General features: G+C 33.6%; 1 protein-coding gene across 1 annotated transcript; it reads right to left on the bottom strand.

Moving 5' to 3' along the window:
- Window positions 1-8021: 8021 nt before the first annotated feature.
- On the bottom strand, window positions 8022-17499 carry LOC143603457 (uncharacterized). Its single transcript, XM_077080240.1, has 7 exons — window positions 17118-17499; window positions 11357-11395; window positions 11039-11109; window positions 10266-10330; window positions 9975-10064; window positions 9344-9436; window positions 8022-8629 (listed from the first exon to the last, which is right to left on the bottom strand). Exons 1-7 carry the CDS (start codon window positions 17483-17485, stop codon window positions 8228-8230), a joined length of 1128 nt encoding a protein of 375 aa, XP_076936355.1. The 5' UTR covers window positions 17486-17499; the 3' UTR covers window positions 8022-8227.
- Between the last annotated feature and the right edge of the window lie 4689 nt (window positions 17500-22188).

Here is a 22188-nt window from a genome sequence, read left to right as displayed (position 1 = left end):
CTTAATACTGTTGACGTGATGGAAAATATTTTCTGGTAATGTCATTGTCAGAGTAAAATAAGCCAGTGTCTCAACCTTATAGGCTTTCTTTTCTTCAGTTGTCATGTTTATTAACGTTTTTTTCAATGTACCCAGTAGAATCATCACCAACCATCAATGGTTTATACAGCAGAGGAGGAGGGGTTGGCAGCAGGTACCACGAGCCCTCTGTCCCACACATCTATCCAGAAGCAAGTGTGGTTCACCGGTTCCACCGAATGCTCCTATCTGTCGGCAAAGATCGTGTGAGTGTGCAGTTATGCACAATATCCAAACTTTGCATATAGTCTGGATGGATAGATCCCAAATGAGCTCTAAACCTCGGTTCCCATTTAGGAAAATCATATAAGTTCATGAGCCTCGGGCATTTAGTGTGAGACCCGATCTCTAAATCCAAATTCAACATTTTATGCATGAGAGCGTTCGGGAAGCAAAAGCATTAAAATTTGCCATAATGAAAGTTTAAGGGTGAAAACTGTCAATTTTGAAATTTTAGGGTGTAAGACGACAATATGTGAAAGTTATCTATAGCGAATGAGAAACGCTATAGTAATGAATGAGAAATGTTTGTGTAACGAATGAATTGAGTACGAATAAGGTAAATTGGGTAATAAGTAAGCTAATGAATGAGTGATTAAATTGGTACGTTAAAATGAATATAACAATACGAATGAATGACCTAAATGACATTGTTCAAGTGTATGAATAATGACATATGAGTGTGTAGCGAATGAAGGTTACAATGAAAGAATGAGGAACACTGTAACGAAAAGGTGGTTAAACAACTGTAATAAACGGTTACAACAACTTAATAACCGTCTAACGAATGAAGCTTGAAAATAAAGAATGCGTTCAAGAAATTAACGAATGAACATTCGTCGAGTTCATCATTTCTAGATTCAAACCAATTCCAAACCACTGCTAACTAGTCCAAAGACATTCAAATCACCGCCAATTCACACAAACAACCACTCAATCAGCTCGTAATTCAAATCCGAACCTCAACAAACCAGTCATAACATCACATACCACTCAAATCCAATCCAATTTAACAAAATACACTTAACTCGAAGAGTAGTTTCCTGAGTATACTGATTTCAATAAATCACGGAAAAACAATACAATTAAACTTGTCCATATGACAATTGAATCATTCCGAACAATCCTAAGTCTAAATCAAGTCCAGTTATCATGATTCAGTACCTTAATTGATCGATTTTAAGAACAGACAGTCTGTATATCAATTTCGATACAATTAACAGTCCAGTTACTAATGAATTTGATTGAAATTCAATCCAAACCCGTATTCAACCAGGCATAGGCTCTAATACCACTTGGGGAACCGTGATCTGATCGATACGATTCATTACGTTAAGATCTAATCTTCGATATGAATACGATTATGCTTGATTACTTTAGTGTGTGTAACTATGTGTAATGTGAGAATATTTGGGCAAAGTAACGGAGTGAATGATGAAAAAATAAGAACTGTTATTAAATAAAATAAGTTAAAGGGTATATCTATAGACGATGAGCTCATTCGAGCCTCATTCGCTATCAATACATTAAGTCTATTAGCCAACATAACGAATGATCGCATACGTTAGTCTCATCCATTAACATCCCCCAACGAATAAAGACTTAAGACATGCGGACACATATGGCGAATGTGCCTTATACAATTACCAAAATACCTTTAATACCTTAACTAATATCCAAAATACATTAAACAAAGACCTAGATGCAAAACCGTGACTAACACTTGTCTCCGCTAACAATTTTGTTGTTGAACCAAAATATAGTTAACTCAAAATGATCGTTTAAGCCAATTTGCGTATGCTTTTTTTTAACATGTTAATAGATATGTGTGTCCCCAAACAACCTTTTTTTACTATAAAAAGATCAAATATATAATTCTAACCAAATTTCAAAAAAAAAAAAATTCTGCACCAAAACTGAATGCAGTTTTATATTAAAGGCGTAAAATTCAAACAAAATGTAAAAGATATATAACAAAACTTTAAATTAGTTATCGGAAAGTTATAACATGGTGCTTAAATACCAAAAAAAACTTGAAATGTGAATGAAATAATTCGAGGCTGCAATATAGGTCACTCGTGGGACACCGCCATGCCACTGCCGTACCAACGGCAACAGGACCGGCCACCAGACCTCTCGTTCACCACACCATCTAGGTTTCCAAATCCATCCACACCACCACTAAAACACGAATAAGTAGTAACACAACCGCATGTTAAAGATTATAGTTTAGATGACAGTGGCAGTTGAAGACCGTGAAGAAGATGGTAGTGGCGGTGGTGGTGGTTGAAGACGGTGTAACCACTTCACCGTAGAAACCCTTGTCTGAGACAAAGAACTAAAGGTTAGGAGATCAACGGAGTAAAAGGTAAAAGAAGGAAATTAAGTAACAAGGCCGGTGTAAAGTTGAAGACGCCAAATGTCAAGTTTTAAGCACGTGGAAGAAGATGCATGAGAACATTGTACAATAACCTAATGGAAAAGATACAAACACTAAAGCACAATCAAAACAAACAATGAATATGACTCAGGTATAAAGTTTCAATTTTAAAATATATGATAATAAATTATCATTGAGGCTTTAATCCATTGGTAAGAGACTAGTTGCCTCTTCGGTATAACTCGCGTTCGATCCGGATAAATGTGCTATAGGGTTCAGAAAATTGCGTATAGTAACGTATCAGCCCATAAGAATCAAAACTTTGTTTTTAGTCAGATTGGGTTTGCTATCCAAAAGGGGGTTGCGGCGCAGCTTGTTGCCCGCTTACCTGCCACTTCATTGTAAATCGTTTGGATGTTTCTATGAAGTCCCTAATAAAGTGACATTTTGAGTGAAAAAAAAAATGTGCTAATAAAGACATAAAAACTATAAGATAAGTTCAAGTTCGCCGTAAAATGTTAATATATCGTAAGTTGAAAAAATAAATAAATAAAATCATCGAGCACATTCTTTTTTTTGTTTATGCATCTATATATACTATTAAATCAATAGAGTTTATGTTCATTTGGCATCTTCCTATTGGTTAAAGCATATTGTTTTCATATATAACAACCACTTCTAAGAATTTCTTTACAATTAAATAATTCAAAAATAAATTAAAATGGTAGTTATTTTAAAATGAAAATCAATAACTTCATACTTATGATCATTGGTCAACGATTTATTAATTTACATGAACTCTACGTTTTGTTTGAATTAATGCTTGAATTTTTAATATGTTTTGACTCCCTTATAAATTTTGGCTCCTTCCTTTTTGGCTTCTTTACCAAAAAAGAAATCATGATTTGAATTAAATTATTTTAAACCATTTATATATATATGGGTTCCTACACATGGCTTTAAATATGGTATAAGCATTTGTGTTCTACACACCTCATTGAACTCTCCGCTTTATCACTACTGATTCGACGCGTATTTCGACGACCACTAGAATTTGGCAACCATCACTTGTGTTCTTTCCGATTGGACACCAACGATCATCTTGGTTATATCAACACAAAGCCGTCAATTCTTCCTATTAATTATGTTCTCATACTTGGTAACAAATCGAACCACATTATTATTATAAACTCAACATAGTTGTTTTTAAATGCTACTGTTTAAGGTCACCTAACCTTTCTTTTAATGAAAAGATATTAATTGGTTTATAATTTTACTATCAAAATTGTTGCTGGAAGGGTGAAACCCCATATTTATGATACGGTTTCTTTTAAATCTTTACTTACAGTATACATAATCGATGTTTATATATATGTTCTATATAGAAAACTCAAAAGTTCTTATATTTTGAACGTAACAAGGGAGGGCTAAGATTCATAATGTGAAAATGCGCAATTGTTTTATTAAACCTAGATAACTGTTTTAAAATGAATGAGATCCTAATTTTTATAAGTTGCTTGTGGCCACTTTTAGTAAAGTTAATAACTTTTGTTTGAAAAAAATAATAAAAGTTTAAAAAGAAAGATTCATTTACAACCTTACGTATAAAGAATCTCATATTTTATTTGAGAACAAAAAATTATTGTTTTATTATTCTATACAATTATTTTATTTTGATATAATTGTTTGCATTTGTGTAGGCCTGTAAACGAACCGAACGTTCGGTGAACTGTTCGTGAACCGTTCGGCGGGAAGTTCGTTTATGTTCGTTTATTTAATAAACGAACGAACATGAACACATAATTTGTGTTGGTTTAATTAAATGAACGAACATGAACACATGTTCCGTTCGTTCATTTATGTTCATGAACGTTCGTTTATGTTCGTTTATGTATTAATAGAAAATAATTAAATATCATCTGGATATGTCATCTGCTTAAAGGTTTTATATTTGTTAATTTGCGTTCATTTATGTGTTTTCATATTTAAGTTTGTTTATGTTTGTTTGTGTTCATTCACATTAGTTCATATATGTTTATTTATGTTCGTTTATCTTTGTTTAGTTATGTTTGTTTAGATTTTAAAAAACCGAATATAAACGAACACAAATGTCCATTTTTAAATAAATGCACATGAATATAAATATTTGTTCGATTAATTATAAAGTTAAATGAACGAACACGAATATGCCCTTGTTCGTGTTCATTTGATTCATTTGCGGGCTTTCAATATTCAAATTGATGAATACATCGGTTTTATTCTCTAGCCTCTACCGATTTTATTTGTGTTCGTTTGTGTTCGTGAACCGTTCGTGAACACATTAATTTTCTTAATGAACGAACATGAACATAAAATATCGTTCGGTAACTGTTCATGAACCGTTCGTAAACACAATATTTTCTTAACGAACGAGCATGAACAATGCCTTGTTCGTGTTCGATCGGTTCGTTTACAGCCCTACATTTGTGGGTTTGAGTTTAGTATGAACGGGTTCGGGTTGAGTTTAGCTATAAATTATACGTTCATTGTTTTTTTAACTCTAAACCTCCTTTTGAATAGGCTATGTATAAATATTTCATATATATTTATTATTATCAAATATTTTTAACAGATGATTATGGCTTCTTAATAATAAAGTGTAGTTTGTCTTAATTATATATTTTTTTCTAATGTTTGTTTTTCTCATCAATTTTTTAGCAAATGAGTTATCCGGCTTTTTGTCACATGTTTGACACTTCTGTGTGACTTATGCTAACCATTTAATTTCATCATTACTTTTGATTTTTCTGATCAACTTTAATGTTGTAGTCACCGTCATTTTCATTATGTCAATACATATTCAAAGACAACACCAATGCTCATCAACTTCTTATTCAAAAAGAATCTAATGACTAGACTGTTGACATCAAATAAACTAATGCCCATCAGTTTCTTAATAATTTGATTGATTAGATCAACATTAATGTTGTAGTCACTACTTCCAACAATTTAATTCCAATTGTTATGAATTTTGTTGATGTTTAACTTTTGTAACATATGATTACATATTTTGACCAAATATTAGTCAAATTTGACCAATTATATAAACCAAATGACTAATTAGCTAATTACATGAATCACTTTAGAAGTTTACATATTTAAATTTTGGGGCAACTTCATAGAATAGTAACCAAGTTTTAAAAGTGTTCTAATTAGGTCACTCAACTTTAAAAAAAGTGTTCCAATTAACTTACTCAATTTTCATGTTTTATTAAATTAACGGTTTTAACATGTTTTTTAGCGTTTTTCTTTTTTGTTTCACATTGGAAATCTTTTTATCTTTTTTTATGTTGACGTTGAGTGGCGACGTGAATTTTATTTTTTATTTTTGAATTTTTAAATAATTAATGTTTTTTAATTTTTTTTTAAAATGTAACTAAATATATTGGAAATTCCGACCCCCACATCTTATCCTTCATTTCTTTCTTGACGCACAAAAAAATCGGTAAGACTCGATTTGAAGATGACCCATTTGGAGAAAAATATGCATTGGTGACCTAATTAAAACACTTTTGAAAGTTGTTACTATTCTATGAGATATTACCTTAAATTTTTATATATAAATTTGAAATTCCAGTTTGTAAAAATTTGTAACTGACATACCAGAATTTTTGGATTTGATTAAATTCTGATTAATCATCTTATTAGTATTTTATCTATAACTTAGGAAGGAAAAACATAATTTAACAAATTACTATTTTTTATAAAAAGGTGCATGGTTGCAATTAAATTATTGATTACATAATCATCTCAAAATTATTGATTACATAATCATCTCATAATGTTCGTTTTACTAGACATGGATAATCATATAATGTTGATGTTTAATGTTTAATTTTTTTAACATATAATTAAAAATGTTGACCCAAAAATAATAAAATTTGACCAATTATACAAAACCAAGTAACTACTTAGCTAAATACATGCTTCATTTTACCGGTTTACATATTTAAAATTTTGTTTTGAAATTTCTGTTTATAAAAATTTGTAACTAACCTACTAGAATTACAAACTTCATTAAATTTTGATTAATAATCTTGTTAATAGTTTATCTGCAATTTAGGAAGAAAAAACATAATTTGAATATTATATTTAGGTAATATTAGTACTATGTTGTGCATTGACTTATATTTAGAAGACGGAAAAGAAAATCTTAGAAACTTTATATTTCAAAAGTTTTGATAGTTAATAAAAAACACTTTAACGAAACTTAAATATAGTTTATTTGAAATATCTAAAAATCAATTAAAAATTTTTCCTAATTTAGACCTAACAACCCAAAGTTGTTAATTAAGCATTCTATTAAATTTTAATTTGTAATTGTAAAATTGTTTTGGCATTTCCATAAAAATAAAGTTTTTATTATTGCTTTAAACATACCTAAATAGTATATTGACTTTTCCATAAATAAAAATTTTATTTTATTTTTTTATATTAATCTTGTAACTGATATGTATTGTAAATGTATCATAAATTCCAAATTTAACTCACCCACGTTATGAAGTATATAATATACCTGACACTTATCTATTATGCAAATTGCAAATCTTTTGCAACCTACTTCGTACTACAATATTTCATCATTTATTTACATTCAACATTTGTAAGTATTTTAAATCTTATTTGTTTTATCACACACACACACATTGCACGTGTGTGGTTGTTTTTGTGTTTACACACAATATGTATTTCATCAGCAAATGGTCGACAATATTATGTCTTTTGTAATTGTTTTTGTTGCAGGGTAGGACATTTGTTGTTAATTTACCAAAGCTCGAAAAGTATTTCTTTAGTTTTCCTTTGTATTTTTGATGAATAAAACTCGTTTAACATATACATTTGAGTAATAAATTAAAGGACTTGCAGATCATAAGCACATACAAATTGGTCCCAATGGCAGTTTCATAAATAATGAGTAGGTATCTTGTATTTTCACTAATATTTGAAGGGTATTTTAGTAATTTGACAACAAATCCGGAACCTATTGTCTTTTATACTACTTTTATAGTGGTGTGTATGTATGGAGAATACAGCTTCTGATAAAAGAAAAGTTGTATATTCATATTTTTATCTCATGTAATACCAAGTTAATATGTTCAGTTTTAAGCTGAGTTTGAGCTACAAATTATTGTATTTTTATTATTTGTATCATCCACTATATCGCATATCATTGTTTCAGTTTATGTATATTTGTATTAAAAGTTATTTGTACACATAATATAGAAGAAATATAAATATGATGTCATTTTTTGTAATTTATGTGTTTCTATATTATGTTTCCATTTTAAAATGACTTGCAATTATAAATCATGTTGTGTCTCAAAAAAACACATTACAAAACATATGTGTTTAATTGATGATTTTTATATTTCCACTCGTGGAACACACGGGTTAATAACCTAGTTTTTTATATATAAGTTAATAGACTTGATAGAATGAAATTTTCAATTTTCATTAATATGAGACAAAGAAAGGACCTATAAATAGTCTTGCTTTTAACTCGGAACAGCTGTTTTCATTGATTTGGCCACTAACACAGATGGCATGAATAACAGAAATGTCAACGATTCATAAAGAATCATAGTACAATATGTACAAAATACATTGCGCATGAGACCATTTTCTCCCCAGAAACCACCAACTCATTGCACATCATTTGCAACCCAAATCACTAGACCCCATTTCTTATTTCAATTACACAACAAACAAACAAACTGAGTATCAACATACTCACACTCTGCTATTTAACCACTCGATTATCTCCCGCTTAATCTCTTCCCGCTCGGGTTCAAACAGCAAATCGTGCAGACAACCCGGAAGAAGCTTAATGGTTTTGTCTTCAGATGATGCTTCTTTGTAAAGCTTCAAAGATGCATCTGGATCAGTCACGGTGTCATCTGTCCCGTGAAGGACAAAAAATGGTACTTTTAGTTTGCGGGTATTTTGCTGCAAATAAGATGTGATCTTTAGAATCTCGTGACCGGTTCTGACCCGAATCGATCCTGTGTAAACCAATGGGTCTGAGTATTTAGCGACTAGTGCTGCTGGATCGCGAGAGACTGTGCTACCCTTCTTGTTTGCAGCACTAAATTGGAACTTAGGCAATAAGAGGGAGAAAACTGGTGCAAGTATCTGTAGATGAATTTATAGATCCAGAACAAAAATTTAAAAAGAAAATAAATAATAATGATTATAGTTAATTGAACCAATAAGTTATCTACTATAATGGTTTTAGTCCCAATCTTCTGAAAATACAGTCATTTGTTATGTCCGTATTGCGGTTTTAGTCCCCGTTATTAGAGATCACATCACCGGTTTGGTTCTCACTATATGCCAACCCATAATACTTTTGAAAGATGTTAAATTTTTTGATAAAAAAAGACAATTATACCCCTTTCTACGGTTTAAGATTCTCATTGTTTTCTGACCGTTATGCGAGCTTTTTGAAAAATTTTAATGAAATTACTATTATACTCCTTGTAATAAAGAAATAATAAAAGGGACAGCGAAGGAGCAAGAAGAAGCTTGCAAAATAGGCTTCATAAAGAGGAGATCGTCTTTGGGCGTTAATATATTCCTAATTTTTTTGTTGTGTGTTAAAGTGTAAGGGGGTAAAATGGTCATTTTATAAAAATTTAAGAGAACTTTTTGACGCCTATTAGCCCCAATGACCAAAAATAGCATGGCTATTAGCGAAGACTAAAGGTTTAGTTCTTAAGAACATGGTATCAAAACTGAAATACAACATACCACATGACCATCCATGTAATTAACTCTTTTGAGTATAATAAGAATAATAACCATAATAATAATATAATGCTGATGTTGAAAAAGAGGTTATGTTACCACAAATATCGGATGGGAAGGCTGTACTCCAACAGCAGGGGATGTCAACACAACGCCGGCTATTGACTTTTTGATTTTTGGGTCCAGTGCGGCCTACAAGTAACAAACACAGTATGAAAAAAGATTCATGTCAAACATGCATTTCTTAATTTTAAAATTTGAAGATTATCTTGAGGCCTTTGCGGTTTGTTTAGGGTTACTTAAAAAAGCCCGCGGCTTGTGACTCATTCAAAATTGGCTCGTTTGTGAACAGGCTAAGCTAGCTCGGTTTGTAAATCGGCCTGAGCCTGAGCCAAGGTAAGCTCAGCTCGTTGGCTAGCTTGTTCAGTTTTAAATTAAAGCTCAAATATATATATATATAGGTATATATATATATATGATTTTGAAGTTTATTAGTTACGCATTATTGTACGATTAAAATAATATTTTATTTTTCCTTTTATATATGAATAACCGTAAAATTATAGAATTAAACTCTTTTTTTTGTAAAAAAAACGAGGTGGATCTAAGAGTCAGTATCCAACTGAAGCTTTTTACGAGTGGAGCTCAATTTCAACATTTCTACTTGGCTCGGGCTTGGCTTTGATCATTTACAACCCTAGGCCCGTTTAATATAACAATATAAATACACCTTAAGAATGATGGCTCCGCCAGTAGAGTGCCCAAAGCAAAAACATGGAAGCCCCGGATTCTCAGCCAACACGTGCAATATAAATGCTTTCTGCATAATGTTTGAAAAGATAAGGATCCGTCAATCACATTAACACAAACGTGCATTCAGCATGGGAGTGAACATATGCATGAAGTCTTTCACTACCGCCAAAAAGGCGTTCAATATAGTAACTTGATGAACTTTCATTTAAAACTATCATGCCAAGTAATCGGTCTCCAGTTGAATGAAATAAATAAAAAAGAAGGTTACCGTATCAATAACAGCATCATCAAGCGAGTGAACATATGCATGAAGTCCATCACTACCGCCATGCCCTAAGCAAAAATGTAAAAATATGCAAATTAACACACAAAGATCACATGTGCTTAATTTCTCTATGTTAAAAGAACAAAATCAAGTTAACGCTATATAATATTCCCGACGGCTGATCATATCTACATTTGCGAGGACAAAACCGAAAAAGTTAGCGAACACAAATCCATATGCCCTCATGATTTAATTCCCATTTTTCATAAAAAAAATCAAACAAAAGGGTGTCTTTGAAATTTCAAAAAGAAATATTAGACACGTATTTCACATGATCATCGTGGTAGGACTTGGGGAGCAGGTACTCCAAGGCATAACGGTCATTTTTTTCATTTTGATCAACGATTTTCATATACAAGTACCAAACGGAATGACTCAGATAATATGCTTACATAACAGGATGAGCTTTGGCACCAATGGGCGTCCAAAATATTTCACTCCTGCAATATTCAAATATAATGATGCATAGTTGGACAACTTCTAACCCTCTACCCCAAAAAAATGTCTCAAAATAAGTTTGGTTTTTAAACAAATATTCTGGTCAAAATAAGTTTAGATTAGATAATTATTTAAAAAACACTTCACCAACTCTATATACGAAGCATGAAAATAACTACTCTACCCAGATTGTGACAAGAGAATAAATGAAGATAATTTCAAAAGGTAAGCATCCAACGGAATAATATATTAGACAGATGCAAAAATTCTAAACTTACCAACCCAATCCATTCCGTAAACTTTGTATCCATGTGCATTCAGCAGCTTTGCAAATTCATCATACCTGCCACTGTTAATAGACAATGCCAATTGTTTAAACAAAATCACCATGTTAAAGGACCCGATCTATTTATTATTATTATTATTATTAACAGCTAATATATCGTACACTCTGAGGATTGCACCATTGACCACGAAATTTACACACCCCACTTTTCCACCCCCCACCAAAGTGGAAACGGCAAGGATCAGATCTATTAATTACTATTTAAAAAAAAAGTGTAATTCTATCCATAAAAGAAAGTTAAAAGGCTTACCTGTGTTCATTGAGTCCGTGCAAAAGTACCACTAGCGCTCTGCAAGTTATAGATGAAAACAAAATTAATTTTTGGTCTAATGATTGCCAGAGTTTTATGCACTTAAATTTTAAGAAAATATATTAGATAAGTATCTAAAATAGAGGTGGCAACATTTACATTTTCAATTTATGAACTGTTGTTATTTATAGAAAGTTCAAAACTTTTTAAACAAGGGAGTATTTCGTTTAGGGTCAGGCTAAATGTACTCCCCTCCCTTGCTAACCATACACCCCCCCTCCCCCTAAACTTTAATTTGCCCTTAACATTTGTAATTGACATGATAGTCTATCTTATTTTATTTTATAAATCTTTTAAAATATCAAATAAAAAAACTGTATTAAGTTTTCAATTATGTTTTACAATTTTTTATATATTCTTGTTGTTGATTTTATTATTTTATTTTATTAAGATCTTATTAAAAGTTTGTTTACTTTTTTACATGTATTAAAAAGTTTTGTATGTTTTCTATAGCTAGTTTTTTATTTTTATTTTTATAAAATGCATATTCAAAACAATTAGATTTTTTTTTGTTAGGTTTGGATACATGAGTTAATGTTACTTGAGAAAAGAGCCAAATTTGTTTATCAAGTTGTATGTTATTGGTGATGTATCCTTTTGTGATGTAGATAAATATGATTTTTTATAAAACTAATATGATTTTTTATAAAAAATGTAAACTAAAAAAGAACGCTCTTCAAAAATATTAAAACAAGTATAGAAAAAAAAACAAATTTTTAAAACAAGAAAAACAATGTTTATTAGATAAGAAAAAAAAACTTTTTTCTAAGTAAGAAAAAATATGTTTTTATTAAAGGCTTTTAAATATACATAAAAAGATAAATAGAAAAAAAAAGTTGATAAATAAAAATAGAATAAAAATGTTTTTATAAAAATAATAATGATAATAAAAGATAACAAAATAACAAAAAAAAAACAACAAAAATGTCTCATCATCATCGTACTCATTATATCCCACCAATAGCAAAGCTATGGTAGGGTCTGAGGAGGGTAAGATGTAGACAGCCTTACCTCTACCCCATAAGGATAGAGAGGTCTAAATCGTATTAATGTAAAACCTAAGGGAGAGGGTATATTTAGTAAAAATGGATGAGGGTGGGGTATGTTTAGCAGCACCCCCTTTGCTTAAAAATATATATTTTCTCTATTGTTACATTAAAGAAACAAAAAATGTTTATATATACGAAACTTGATTGATAACAAATTTGATATATATATTGTGTAAAACGGGCACTAGGGTTTCTATCATGTTTTTTCGGAATGACGGCGGCAAGATCTCGTATTAAGGAAAACGTATGGTATGGTGTCCCTTTCAAGAAAAACAAGGCTCTGAGGAATGGAAGACACTCGAAGAGGGATGTCGTGGTAACAAAATTTTCGTATTAAATCTTCCAGGGAACTGTTCATCAGCGGATCTGGTTCGAGTGTTGAAAGAATATGGGGAGATTGAAGACACGTATATAGCGAGGGAGGAAATTGGATAGATTGGGAAACGGTTTGGTTTTGTATCTTTTCGGAAAGTGTCAGATCCAAAGCGGCTAGAGGGTGAGATGTGTGATGTTTGGTTGGGAACATGCAAACTTTTCATTGCTATTGTGAGGTTTGTAGATGGAGAAAAGGTGCGTGTAGAAGAAAAATATGTCGAGAAACGCCCTGTGGTAGATAAACCGTTGGGGGAGAAGAAGATTGGTGATGTATCCTTTTGTGATGTGGTTTGTAATAAGAAACAACGTCTTGAAGTCCAAACGATTAGGATTGATAGTAAGGACTGGGTGTTTGTACATTGTTATGATCTGGCCTTGGTGGGTAGGGTGAGAGATTTCAAGATTTTGATATCATTGCGGAGGTTGTTGAAAGAGTTTGGATACCAGGCAGTGGGCTATATCGAAATCCTAGCAACGACCCTACATGGCTTGGAGATTACAGGCCGATCAATCTTATTGGGGGTAATTAGTAAAGGCAATATCGAAATCCTAGCAACGAGATTGAAACCGGCATTTGATAGTATTATTTCGGAATCTCAGTTTACTTTCTTGAATGGAGATTCATATTGGATGGCCCTCTTATTTTAAATGAAATGTTGTCGTGGGCTAAGAAAGCTAGCAAGGAGTGTTTTTTATTCAAGATTAATTTTTGAAAAGGCGTATGATAATGTTATTTGGAGTTTTCTTCTGGATATCATGACTCAAATGGGGTTTCCTCCAATCTGATGCAAGTGGATTTATGGTATCCTAGAGTCCGCCAGATCCTCTATTCTTGGGAATGGAGCTCCGACATTTGAGTTTGGTTGTGAGAAAGGTTTAAGACAGGGGATCCTTTATCACCTTTTTTGTTTTTTATAGTTATGAAGGCCTTTTCGGATTTGTTTAGACGAGCAGTATGCGTGGGTGCTTTTGATGGCATTACCCTTCCTAATGGAGGTCCACGTGCGTCCCACTTATTCGCGAATGATGTTATGGTCCTTGGAGAGTGGTCAAGATTTAACTTCCTTCATTTGAAGCGAATATTGAGGGTGTTTTATCTTTGTTCGGGATTGAAGATAAATATAAATAAGTCCACCATGATGGGCGTTGGTGTAGAATGGCAAGAGGTAAAACGAGTGGTAGATGTGATGGGGTTTTCATGGATCTAATAGGAAATGGGATGATTACCTTGTGAAGTCTAGTTTGACTAGTGTATGGTCTAATATTGTGAAGGAAAGTAACATATTAAATATGCATGATTCCTTCTTTAACCAGTTAATCTCATGCAAAGTGAAGGATGGGAGGTCAGTGAGGTTTTGGGTTGATACATGGATTTCGGATAGGAGTTTGATGGAAAGATTTCCGAGACTTTTTAAATTGGAAGCTAGGAAGATGTGCATGGTGTCCGATATTTTAATACGGTCGGAGTTTGGTTCTTCGATGAACTGGTCGTGGAAGACAGAATCGGCCTCAGAGACTGAATTAGAAGAGTTTAAGGAGTTATCGGAACTCATTCTTCAAGTTTCGCTTAACATGTGTGTGGATGATTGGAGATGGGAAGGGGACGCTGATCGGTGTTTCTCCGTGGCTGCGGTAAGAGGTTTGTTGTCCGGAATTAATGTGGGAAGTGGTGATTATGTTCTTGAGTGGTGCAAGTGGCTACTGGATAAATGTAATATATTCATGTGGAGAGCATTAGGATCTCTTGCCTACAAAGACGGTGTTAAGTATAAGAAATATTGACATTGGTAATACTTTGTGTATTTTTTGCGACGAGAGTGAGGAGGCAGTGGATCATGTGTTCGGCGGTTGTGTTTTTCTATGGGAGTTTGGGAGGGTATTTTAAGGTGGTGTGGTTTACCAAATTTTTTTTGCATTTAGCTAAAAAGATGTGGTGGAGATGCATAGGATGGAAGGATTATCTCCTTTGCGAAAGGAAATTATTAGAGGAGTGGTTATGACTTGTTGTTGGTGGATTGGAGAGCGAGAAACGAGAGGGTCTTTGACGATAAACGATGCAAGGTGGTAGAGATTGTAGCGGATGTGAAGGCGATTAGCTTTTTATGGTTTAGTAATAGACACAAAAGCAAACATAGAAATTGAAAGTCTTGTTGAAATATGTATTTGATGTGATGTAGTTTGGCGGCCCCTTTCTCCATCAGATTGGGTGGTTTTCGCGTGTGTTTTATGAAGTTCATCTTACAAAACAAAAACAAGAACAAAAACAAAAACAAATCTGATATATAATTTACAACCATGGCATGGGGTTGAGTGGTCGACGGCCATATGTCCGACTACTTGCTAGGCCCGAATTGTTTTTTTTAAATATATGTGTTGTTATGAAAAACAATAGTATATTTAATGTTTAAATACAGTTACATAACAACTAACTTGGTATAGTGCAAAGAGGTATGAATCTTAAGCAAAAGGTTGTTGTTTTTAAACATGTTTAAGCCTATTTTTATACATTAGTTTTTTGGACAACCAAAATCATAATCAAGGAAGCTAATTTAAATATTAAATTGTCTAACTCAACAAAATATTTTTTTTACTTAAGGCCCAAAATATTTTTCGCATTCGGTCCAATTTTTTTTTTCTTTAATTCTTGGAACCGGCCATGCCAATTGCAAGTAATTATTATAAATAAAAAGGTGATGACATAATAACTAAGTTTCTACATAAATCAGTTAATTTATAAAAATGACAAAAAAATAAAAAAAATTAACATACGTACAAAATTGGTTTGGTTGGTTCACTTGATTACAATAAGTAATGTCCAATTAAAAACATTGAAAGTAACGTTCAGAAAAACAATTTTAAAAGTAAGACAGTTAAAAAAGTTTTATTCCTTTATTTAGAATGAATGGTTAAAAGAAAATTTTGATGCACACTTGAATTGAATTTATCGACCAGACGGTTAGAGTATAATCCTAGCTTTATTCTACTACTCCGTTATATTCCAATAAATCCAGCATTATCACATATTTGTTTTAGAAAAAATGTTCAATAAAGGTTGCACATTCTTATCCAAATCATAGAAACTTAGGAACAGCACACAAAAAAACAATCATTTTGTATTCAGATTCACTACAACTTCTATGATATTATTTGTCAAAATCAGTTCTCTCTCCAAACTTATGGTGGTAGGGGTGTATCTTTCAACATTTTAAACTATTATAAGACCCGACTAATCAAGCACCACTATTTCAGTTTTACCTCAGTTACCCTAAGGGCTAGCACCACTACTTTCAATCACTCTAAACCATTTTAATTAAAAATTACTAATAAAATAATTATTCACACAAACAAAACTTTCACTAAAAACAAAATTTACATAATTCAAATTAAAAAAACACAAAGACCAAACATATATAAAACAAATCTAAAAATCACAAAGCCAACTATATTTTTCTCTAATTCACGTTTTCGGTTAAGAACTATTTCCAATGCGACTCCATTTGCATCCTCAAGTCCAACTATTTCCGATGCATATTATTTTTAAAATATTTTACAAGTTAATGACATAAAAACAATATATATATTCAAGATTCAAATAGCATAAGTTCTAAAATACATTGACGTTAACGGATTTATACTTGTTTTTTTCATTATAAATACCAAATTAATTGGCATTGCAATTTTGAATGTTTCTCAATATAGGAATAACAAACAATGAGAAAATAGGTTTTTAAAAGTCGAACTTCTATAGTAAGGGTACATGCACAATTGGTTTTGTTGGTTCACTTGATTACAATAAGTAATGTTAAAAAACATTGGAAGTAACGTTCTGAAAAACAATTTTAAAAAATAATAGCCATTGAATTAAAAAGTAGTATAATTGGAAATTCTTTATTCTTTTATCTAGAATGGATGGTTAAAAAGACAGTTTTAATGCCCGCCATATCATCGAATTTATCAATCAGAGAGTTAGAATATAATCCTTTATTCCAACTAATCCGTTGTTTAGCAATAAATCCAGGATTATTAAATCTTCTTTTTTATAAGGAAAAAAAAAAAAGAATTCAATTAAGGTTGCACATTCTTATCCAAATAAGAGAAATTTATGAACATTTTGTATTAAAATTCACGACAACTTGGATGACTTTATTTGTCAGATCAATAATATCTCCAAACAAAGAAAAACCTTTAATTTGATGTTTAAGAGAATTTAGACAAAAATTCCAATTTGAACTTTAAATAAAACCCGTAGTAGAGAAAGTAAAAGGAACAAAACTGACCTGGTTTGAACCGATACTTGGGTCCAGGATTGCGTAAACATGGTCTCTCCTCTAGGAGTCAGAAAAAGCGAATAATCCCTCCGGGAAGCCTCACCGCCGTCTGCCACCATCCGAATTGCAAGCGCCCTACGCGCGGCCACCTCGTTGTCCACACTCCGCTTCCACGGCACTCTCATCACCGGCACCCCCCCTTTCCTATTATTATTATTATTAACACTAACGATCTCCTCCTTGATCACACCCTTCTTCCGTCCCCGGAAAGGAAAAAACAATAATAGTAAAAAGGCATTCACGAGCATCAAAAAGCTTTTTAATACGTGCATTGATAAGAGCGCGGTTACACGGCCGCTAGCTCCGGATGTTAACATGATTTCTCCAGCGGTGTCGGAGGCCTTAGCCATTAATATTAATAATAATGGAATTGAAGCACCCCTCTTGTTCGAATAAGAATAATAATAAACAGGCGATGATGATTTTGAAGATGGGTTTTTCTGGGATTGAAAATTATGGCTTGGCGAATGTAACCGTTTTGGATTATTAATAACGATCATATAACAAGGAAGGATGATCGATCGGGAGACAAAATATAAACAAAACTTATAACTGAAAATCGGATGAGATTTTAAAGGTACTTTTATTTCTTTGAATTAATAATTTGCTATCTCCTTCCTTGAAAAATACGATGAAATGGGAATTCAATGGCGGAGGAGGCCTATATATTGGGGTTCACATGGGGATCACCGCACACGATTCTAGCCTTCAAAGTACTAGATTATTCCACCATTAATTGATGGCCAAGGGAGGATCCACGTGGTGACGTCGATGACAAGACACGTGTGATTATGCGGCAACGTGACTAATAATTCCATTGGGCGGTGATAACGTCTAACGTTTGTATCCTTTGACTGACATCTGTGCCGTCTCCTACCTCAAACTAATTCCAACTAATTCTATTTTAGTTTTATTGTGATAACAACGTAATGATTCTAATTCTTACCATCAAGTGCCGTACATCAATTTTTTTCCGGGAAAATTACATAAATAGACATGTTTGACAATTATTTTATAAATAGTCTTCATGTCTCTAATCATTGGTTTTTTAACCAATAAACAACTGACACGTTACCGAAGCCGGCTAAGGCGGCTAAGACTTAGCCGCCACTTTATGGGCACGAAATTTTATGAAAAGTAAACTGGTCCCACCTTTAACAAATAAAAATTCGACACGTGTTAAAGGCGGCTAAACTATGGTTATTTAAACGGCATCTTTGACTCTTAGCTGGCTTCGGGATACGTGTCTATTTAGTTAGCCGGCTCCAAATATTCATTCTTAGTCGGCTCCAACTCGGCTTGTAGGCTAAGGCTTCTGTTGGTGCATGATGTCAGTAGTTAAGTATCTAGTGTCTGTAATCGTGTTATTTGGTTTTTGTATTAATGTTTAAGCGAACTTGTCTCACAAGTTCGCCTGATATAGGCGAACTTGTGGAACAAGCGAAGTTAGTGACAACTTCGCCTAGCATGTTAGGCGAAGTTGTCGAAGTATATTTAAGGTTGGGATACGGCTTGTATGCAATCAGTTGTTCAGTACGTGTAATTGTGATCGGTGAATCACGTGTTATTAGTTGCAATACAACGTGTCTTTTGAGTATTGTAACGTGTGTTTGCTTGTGTTTAACGTGTATCGTCTTCTACGCTCGTATCGTCTTACGTAGGGATTCCGCACCTACGTAGAACGAGATATTCCGTGTAGATCCGGCTGGGAACCTACAATTGGTATCAGAGCTTTTGCTCGTGATTGTGTGGTTCGGGATTATCACACGAGTGTAGAAATCGTTCCGTTCGACTATTCGCGGGACGAGTTTACGTTGGAATACCGAGTTTTTGTGTCCTACTCACCTCACTTCACCAAAAACAACCCATTACACCTTCGCATACCTCGCAAAACGTCAAAATCAAACCTGCAAAAACGTTGTGTTCATCAGGCGAAGTTGCCGCCACTGTTTGTAGGGTTTAGGCGAAGATATAAGTTTAAGCGAAGTTATTAACAACTTCGCCTACCTCACAAGTTCGCTTAACTTAAGCGAAGTTATCTACAACTTCGCCTAATCAGGCGAAGTTGATAAATCGAGCGAAGTTAAGACTTAAGCGAAGTTATCATTAACTTCGCCTACAGTACTGTTCAGAATAAAAAAAATTATTTTTGGTTTCTTTGAGTGCTCGTTTGTATTTCTTCCAAAGATGCCTTCTATAAATATTACGGAACTGGTGAAAATGGAGGTGGAAGCAGGTTCAGCTACTAAGGCACCGAAAATGCTTAAGGGTACCGATTTCGTGGCTTGGAAGGATCGGTTTGAACAATATGTTAAATATCAAGATGCTAAGATGTGGGTGTGCATTCAAGACGCCCCTATTTGAGGGTCGTGATCAAATAAAGAAATACAGTAAGATGGATGAGGAGGAGAGAAAAATGTATGAGGCAGAGAGTAAAGCTCATGCGGCTATCACCATGGCTCTTCCACAAGAGATTCTTCACACCTTCAGGAAATACAAAACTGCTAGAGAGCTATGGGAAGCATTGGAAAACCGATATGAAGGTAATGTGGGAATACGTGCATCCAAAATTAAGCTACTAAAAACCCAATTCTCGGTGTTCAAATATCTGAAAAATGAATCACTTGATGATATCATCACAAGATATTATCACCTGATGACCGAACTCAGCAATTACTCCATTGTTTACAAAGAAGAGGAGATAGTAGAGAAACTTCTTGATGCTCTTCCACCGAAATGGGAAATGTACACTGTGTTGATGAGAGAAGATAAAGAGTTTGCCGATTTTGATTTGGAAACGGCAGTCAATAAATTACGAACTTTTGAACTTAACATGGTTCGGAAAGAGACACCAACTGATCAGGTTCAGGATCCGGGAATGTATGGTGCAAAAGTTAGTTCAAGTTCAACTTCAAGATCAGAATCAACTGCCTACTTCTCAAAGGGAGACTCAAGCTCAAATTCAACTCAAGATGGTCATGTGACTCTCAACATGGATGGTGATGTATGTTTTGTAGCTGGAGGAAGTAAGTCTTCAAAATCTCAAGCCACAACTGGTAGTTTTCCTTCAAATATTCCGACCAACAACTACTCTCAGATGCCCATGAGTGTTAAATCAGCTGAACAGCAGTTTGCTCTCTATGCATCTTTCATTGCTTCTTACGAAAACTACATCAAAGGTAAAATAGTCGATCCCGCAACTTTGGATGAAGACTATGATCAGATTGATGCTGATGATCTAGAAGAGATGGATCTGCAGTGGCAGATGGCAATGATAGTAAGAAGGGTTAAAAGGTACATGAAGAAAACAGGTAGAAAGTTCGTTGGCGAAAGACCAGGGTTTGACAAATCGAAGGTTAGATGTTATAACTGCCAACAGAATGGTCATTTTGCAAGAGAATGTACAAATTAAAGAGTTGAACGCAGTCGAAACAGGCCTGCACAACAGAGTGGTGGAGGTAGTGAAAATAAGGCTATGGTATCTAGACACAATAGTGGGTATAACTGGAATCTACAAGTTGAGGAAGTGTTCGACCAGGCCAACTTGGTTAACATCGAAACTGAAGGAAACGACAGAGAGACAAGAGAAGATCAAGCTTATATGGCAGAGGTGAATGATCAGCTCTCTGAGGTAAGTTCTGAACTCCCTTGTAGGCAATGTGAAAATCTGTCTGAACAATTGAAAACTTTAACTGATCAGTTTGTTAGTTTGGACTCTCAATTTAAAACGTTAAAAGAAGATCATCATTACACTAAAAATAGAGAAAATAGTTATTCAGTAAAGATTAAGGCTAGTGAAAAGGATATCAGAAGTCTTAAAGCAAGTCATGCTGAAAAAATACAAGTAATTGATCTTAGCTATGAAGTGTTAGAAGAGAAAACCAAACTAATTGCTGAAAGGGATAAACAGATAGCTGATTACCAGGTGAAAGTGGTGGAACTAAACAGAAAGCTTGAGCAGTTTAGAAATTCCTCTGCAATACTTGATCACCTCGTAAGTGATCAACGTTCCCCAGTTAAAAGGGGAGGAATTGGATATTCTGAAGTTCCACCACCTTATAATCATAACTATACATAGGATCCTAGTAATCAGAAATCTGCTGATGTTGAGATTAGTCAGATAGTTCCTGTCAAAGTTTCAATTAAAAAACCTGAATTGAGTGAAAAAGATATGACTAAGCCTGTTTCGAGTGTTAAGATTTCTGTTCCAAGTTCTGTCTCATCAAATTCGGACCATACATCCGAATCTAGTGAAACAAAAGAAGAGGTAGTGTTACTAAGACGTGGGGAGGAGTATAAGCCTACTGAAAAGAAGTCTCCTCTAAACCCGTATGTCCCACCATATGTTAGACAAACGGGCAGTAATGCTACCTCAACATCAGAAACAACTGTTAAGATGAAAGTTGAACACAGGAGTTGTTTCAGATGTAATCAAATAGGACACATGATTGCTAATTGCCCTCTAAATCGAAGATTCAGAGATATGAGGCCTCCTAAAATTGAGAATAAGCCTAACGGTAATCGTTATAATGGTAAGAATGCTAACTCACCAATGTTCAGACATTGGACTAAACCAAGATTTCAAAGATGTCAATCTCAGTTTTTCTCTGTTAACAACCAAGCCACTGGGTACAATTCATTTAATTCACGAAGGTTTGGATGGCCCCATAGTCAATCCACAAGAAAGTATTCTTTTAGGACTTACAGAAATCATTCTAATACTAACTTTGGACAGCCAAAGTACGGGATGCCTTTTAACAGATTTAATCGACCCAAGACCAATAGGTCTTGGGTCCTCAGATTTTAATCCTTTGCTTTAATCGTGCAGGAACAGTTGAACAGGGCTGCAAACAATCTATGGGTTGTGGATAGCGGCTGTTCCCGGCACATGACTGGTAACAAAAATTTGTTACACGAATGGAAACCTGTTCAGGGAGGTAGAGTAAGTTTTGCTGGAGAGAGTGGTGGTAGAATTACTGGAATTGGGACGGTGACTAATGGTAAAATGAAGTTAGAAAAG

This window comes from Bidens hawaiensis, unplaced genomic scaffold, assembly GCF_021521415.1.
Source record: "Bidens hawaiensis isolate Kalapana, Puna unplaced genomic scaffold, B.hawaiensis_p1.1 tig00061719_1, whole genome shotgun sequence".
Classification (NCBI taxonomy): domain Eukaryota; kingdom Viridiplantae; phylum Streptophyta; class Magnoliopsida; order Asterales; family Asteraceae; genus Bidens; species Bidens hawaiensis.
This window is presented reverse-complemented; position numbering and strand designations above follow the sequence as displayed.